The 6,000-nt window shown below is 41.4% G+C and overlaps 1 protein-coding gene across 3 annotated transcripts in view; it reads left to right on the plus strand.

Annotated features, from left to right (window-relative positions):
- The window catches only part of RPTOR (regulatory associated protein of MTOR complex 1), a 425,821-nt gene extending 420,215 nt beyond the window's left edge, over positions 1 to 5,606 (plus strand). For all 3 annotated transcript variants that reach the window (XM_039346112.1, XM_039346121.1, XM_039346131.1), the window contains 3 exons: positions 1,535 to 1,651; positions 2,278 to 2,407; positions 3,476 to 5,606. In XM_039346112.1, coding sequence (XP_039202046.1) covers positions 1,535 to 1,651; positions 2,278 to 2,407; positions 3,476 to 3,544 — 316 coding nt within the window. In that variant the 3' untranslated portion in view covers positions 3,545 to 5,606. The remainder of the gene's footprint in view (positions 1 to 1,534; positions 1,652 to 2,277; positions 2,408 to 3,475) is intronic.
- The last annotated feature ends 394 nt before the right edge of the window (positions 5,607 to 6,000 follow it).

The following is a 6,000-nucleotide window of genomic DNA, read 5'->3' on the forward strand; positions in this document are numbered from 1 at the left end:
GATTTGTGGACTTAACTCCCAGAGTTCCTCAGCCAGCCAAGGCTGGCTGAGGAACTCTGGGAGGTGAAGCCCACAAGTCTTTAAAGTTGCCAAGTTTGAAGACCCCTGACATAAAAGAACCTGAATGACCTAACTCCTGAATGAAATCAATCAATAAGTTGATAAATAATAAATAAAACTAGTATGATGGGGAAATGGTCCCATCACATGATTTAGATCCATGTCGGTTGCCATCTCTCAGAACTCACTCATCTTCGTTCCCGAAATGAGATAAATAGAAAAACCAGATAGAGTTTTTGTGATGACTATACACAGAGTCTGTGGGAATGGTCTTGGGAGAGCAGGAGGAAAAGCCACAGACTGGGCAGTTGTCGTGCAAAAGGCATCTCAATCCATAGAAACAAAGATGGCTTGGCTTGCAAAATTGATGTTAGTCCCATGAGAAACATATAGTTCTCAAGTTACGACTTTAATGAAGCCCGCCCATTACAGTAGTAAATCGTAACAGTCATAAAATGGCTTTTTTTGCTATGGTCATTATGCAAACTCCACAATCGTAACTACAAACACCATGATGGTAAGTGCAAATACCACCATTGTTAAATGAACCCATTGTTTACTATGGTGCTGTTTTGCCAAAAAAACCAGAAGTAACTACCAGTTTTCAGCAAAACCATCATAAAACACAGTCAAATGACCATGGGCCGCTGCAAACAGCCATCAATGTACCTAGAGTGCAGACAGGTGACCACGGGCTGACCATCGGAACTTTGAATCCGGGTCATAAGTCCCCTTTTCAGGTTAGGTCAGGGGCAGACAATCTTGGCTCTTTTATGACTCGTGGACTTCAACTCCCAGAATTCCTGAGCCAACATGGCTCAGCTTGGGAACCTCTCCCTTTCCCTTCAGCGTGGCTGGCTCAGTAATTCTGGGAGTTGAAGTCCACGAGTCATAAAAGAGCCAAGGTTGCCTAACCTTGGGTTAGGTCATATGTCAAGGACTATCTGTAGTCCAAATAAGAAGCACAACCAGGATTATTAGCTCTATCCTTATTGCAAGACTACATTAACAAATCTTGCAAATCTGAAAGTATCTTTTCCCTTCTTTATTTTTACTCTCTGGAAAACTAGGGAGGGTCCCTTCTAAGACACTTCCCACATCCCCTTTTGTTTTTATGGACTGAAATACCTTTGGCATGGTAGTTGTCTAGGTTGAGAGTCTTCCTCCTGTGTCCCAGGGTCATTACACATGGTTGGAGAAATAAAAAATGAAATGACCCGTATTGTATGCATTATTTCCTTATAATCAAATGAGTTGAATCAAATATGTTCATGCTGATTTCTGTACTGTCTAGAACTTTGTGGATACTTCCTGAAGAAGAGGCTCACGAGGATTAAGGGAAAGGAGAAATGTTGATAAGCTAAGCGTTAACTCTGCACTTGCTTAATTTGATGCTAATTAGAAGTTTCTGAGATGCACAAAGTCTCTTTCCATGTTGGGGCAAACTATTAATAGTCACTTTATCTGTCTGCAGTGTAAATGGTGATGTCCGTTTCTTTGATCCAAGAATGCCAGAATCAGTAAAGGTCCTCCAGATAGTCAAAGGATTAACAGCTTTGGATATTCACCCCCAAGCCAACTTATTTGCATGGTAAGATCTAAAGGTTTTCAGCCAAGCAGCTTTTTGTGCCTCCAGAAATCGAAGGAAAGAATTACCTTATTCTTAAAGACACTTCAATTTCTTTTTCTTAATTAAGCATACTGTATCCGAATTGCAAACATCTGCGTTTTATGTACCTCTTTGTTACCATCTAATATAATCATCTCCTTTTTGCAGCTCATAATACATTTTTATTTTTGATATAAATAATGTATCTTATTTCATTTGTTTTGTGAAGCTGTGTTTTATCTCTTAAAATTTTCCTTAAACTCAGCATCTTCACTTTCGCTCGTTATGGTTCAACTCTTTGAAGAAGCATTTTCTTTATTGAGATTAGTCAACAGCTTATATCAAATTTCATCCGTGGGCTACTTGAGTTACTGTATCAAATCAAACCATCCCAAAGTTGCACGTTCTATTCCTATATCTGTGACTTCAGTTGGGCATCTCCATCTTTTGCTATAAGATTGTTTTTGGACAAAGTTATGTTGAAAATTCAAAGAGGTTTTTTTTTAAAAAAAAAAATCACTTGGCTGGTATGAGATGTCTTGGAATCCAGGGTAGAAAAAGTCTGCTCAGCTATTGGAAGATTAATATTGTTCTGTTTTACTTTGCAGCGGTTCTATGAATCAGTTCACTGCTATCTACAATGGGCATGGTGAGCTGATCAACAATATCAAGTATTATGATGGATTTATGGGCCAGAGAGTAGGTGCCATCAGCTGCCTAGCTTTTCATCCACACTGGGTCAGTCTCCTTTCTCACTTCTCTTCTAGAATTGAATATGTTTTTAAAAGGGGTTTTAAAAGGAGAATTGGTAAAGATAACCAGAGGGCATAGCATTAATTATAATTTTATAATTTATAAACAGCATTGCAATTATTATTTTAATTTTGAGTTTCTGTCCTAGGAAAACTTTGTTCCAAATATACACATACCTATACTAAGGGTTCATTTCATCAAATGCCATTTCTATTAGTAGATCAGGATTCTCAAATTCTTTGAGAATATTTATGAGCAACTTTTGTGCATTTTTAAAAAAATGTTAAGTAAAACCCAGTCCACAATTATGAGGCCACCTGAACTTGTCAATGTTCCTGATCTTTCAGTCCACCTGGTGCATGTTTTGTTTAGTGACATGGATGAAGCTTGAGCCCACATCCACAGGAGGCTTTCTATAAATTAGATGAACTCGTGGCTACCTTGTGTATAGGTCTGTTTTTAACATGCCATCTTTTCCCCAACTCTGGAGAGGTTCCTAGCAATTTTCTGGACCTCAGTTCAGAAAAGCAGATAAAGTAGATGTTTCCCTGCTTTCTGAATCCCCCTGGGTTGAACTTAGGCATGAGATTCGCCCTCCATTCACATAGAGACAGAAAAGGAGGGATTGCCTCGGGGGTAGCACCAGATAAACCTGATGAAACAAACTTCCTTTGATCCTACAGTTAATCCCTTCCCCTTTGTAGGAGGAGGAAGGTTTGTGCTAAGCACAAGTTTTGGCCAGATCCTGCAGTTGAAACTCAAATACTTTGGCCACCTAATGAGAAGGAAGGAGTCACTGGAGAAGGGCCTAATGCTGGGAAAGATTGAGGGCAATAGAAGAAAGGGACGACAGAGAATGAGGTGGCTGGATGGAGTCACTGAAGCAGGAGGCGTGAGCTTAAATGGACTCCAGAAGATGGTAGAGGACAGGAAGGCCTGGAGGAACGTTGTCCAGGGGGTCGCGATGGGTCGGACACGACTTCGCAACTAACAACAATAACAACCTCTACCTATGTATATAATATACATTTTTTTTTCTTTTTGTATCCACAGCCTCATCTGGCAGTTGGGAGCAATGACTACTACATCTCTGTCTACTCGGTAGAGAAACGAATCAGATAACAGCGTGTGACTGCTTTGTCAGGGCTGGACATCTTCTGGCAGGCAAAACCATGCCTCACTTACGATGTACATAGTGAAAATATGACTTGAATGTTAGTGTTGGCTGCTCCTGCTGCTGCTGCTGTGCAACCCCGTAACTTGAACATTTTTTTTTTCTTCCTGACTTGGCTACTGATGATTCAGTATCAGAGGGGAGGGAGAGAAGCGTGGTCTTCTTCGAAGCCAGAACTTCCAGGAACTATTGGAAAAGGAGAATTTAAATTTTCAGTGAGTTCCACCGCCGCCGCCACCACCACCACTACTAATGACTGCGTCTCTGGTTGTTTAAACTTCTCGGAAGAGGGATGGGGTTTTTCCTTCTAAATCAGGAATGAATTCTGAACATACCTACTGTTCCACGTGTTCTTCCTAGAAAGTCTGTGGCTGCTATCTGTTTTGTGCCAAGTGCTGCCCTGGCAGTTGCATGCTAGCAGGTTGCCTGATTTGGATAGTCCATGCATATCTTTCCACTCCGTGTGCCACTGGCCATCTCTGTCATTCCCTGTCCTGCCGGAGACAAGAAAAAAAAATTAATGAGAATCTTAAAGGAGAGAGAGAGAGAGAGAGAATGTTAATGCTGCAGATAATAGAGTTGGCTGCCACTGTGAAAGGGAAAACAGAAAACTACCCCAGTTTCTGTGGTGTTCATTGGAAAACGGGTGTACCTCCGAGTAGCTATGTAAAAAAGCATTACAGGGCAAAAGACCTTCCCCTTTTATGCCCTCTCCATCCTTAAGCAGTGACCCTCTGCTCCTTTTACCCATGGTAGAACCCCTTAAGCACAAGAAATGGCCTGCTACCTCTGCATAGACAATAAAGATTTCACTTATTGTACCACTGCCTTAAATCCGCCCTCCCTCCCCAGTTCTGTTTTACGGAAGTGCTATTGATCAGCTTAGTAATGGATGCAGGTCCTTGCAGCAGGCCTAAGGCCAGTGCCCATGTAGAAGTCCTTTTTCTGCTTCAGACACTTGCACAGTGGCAAGCTCTGTACGTGCCCAGGACTTTTATATTTGCAAGGGCACGTGATTACTGCAAAGAACAGTTGATTTCCCATACTACAGACACCATGAACTGCCCAAACCTAAAGAGAAATAATCTCACATAGGAAACTGCCTCAGTAGCTTAAGAATCAGAAGGCCTTCCTTGAATGGTGTGAATTGTGCCTGAATTGTGTTAATTCTTCTGGCACTGGCTCCAAGGGCAGATGTCCACAAAGCTGTGGAGAAGCGTGAAAGAGAAAGTCTTGCGACCATGAAGAGCAGGGAGCCATCCTCTTCATCTTCTCTGTGATGGAACTGAGCATTATCGTGCTTGCAAAATCCACCTCCTTACCTTCTCATTATGAAGCCTGCTTTCTGCATAGTTTGAGAGCCATTGCCCAAGCTGCAAAATTAGTGATGGAAATGAATAAGTGGTGATTTTATACACCAGTTTGCTGAGTCGAGAGTCAGCTCTGCTGGAACATTTAATCTTTGTCTCCTCCCCCCTCCCCCCCCCCCCGTTGCCATGCCTGTCCCTCCCCAAGTGGCATTTAACTCAGGGAAGGTTAAATAGTTGATTGTGCTCCTAAGCATCAAGCCAGAGTCTGGGATCCATTTATAACTGACTTAACCTACACAATTAAATGAGAATATGATTATTATTTTTGGGGGGTAACCTATATCCGATGTGATTACTTCAAGAACAAGATTCCTCGTGCTTCCTCTCAGCTTGCCTAGCCAGGAACTAAGGCTATGGTAGTCTTTCTTTCAAATGCCATCTTTTGTTTGTTGTTGTTGTTTTTGTTTTTGTTTTTTGAAACAGCTGTGCTTTTTTTTTGCTTTTTTTTTTTCAAAGATCTGAGATAGTGATCCAATCATGAATTTTAAGTAAAACTCCAGAAAGCCTCCAGCTTAACAGAATTCACTTCTCTATTTATTTTCAGGAAAATGAAAAGGAATAATAAACCACCAGACGATTATAATGTAAGAGTAAAACAATTAATGAAATATATGTTAATAAAATGTAAATGCCAGAAGAAGCCCTGGTCATTAGGGTTCCCTGTTGTTTTGATGCCCTGAAAGAAATCCGGGGAAGGGACAGGGACGGGGGGGGGGGGGAGGAGAGGAGATGATAGCTTGGGCAGAAGAGAAACGAAGGTAAGGCCTCTCTGCTGCCTTAACATTTCTACAATTTATATTCTTTGATTTTCAAAGCGGGTGGGCAGAAATGGTGTCTATGTATCTACATGTGTGAATGTATATGTGTGTGTCAGCCTGGAAAAATTGCCTGGCTCCTGATTGCCTGTGATCTACAGCTCGCTCTAGAGAAGAAACAGCAAACAGAGAAAAGAAATGAGTATAGGTGAACCCAATAATTCCCAATCTCTGCCTGCCTTGACATATCTGGTGCTTGCAACAATATTTCAACCTTTC

This window comes from Crotalus tigris, unplaced genomic scaffold, assembly GCF_016545835.1.
Source record: "Crotalus tigris isolate CLP2741 ecotype Arizona unplaced genomic scaffold, ASM1654583v1 scf7180000017551.9496454, whole genome shotgun sequence".
NCBI lineage: Eukaryota > Metazoa > Chordata > Lepidosauria > Squamata > Viperidae > Crotalus > Crotalus tigris.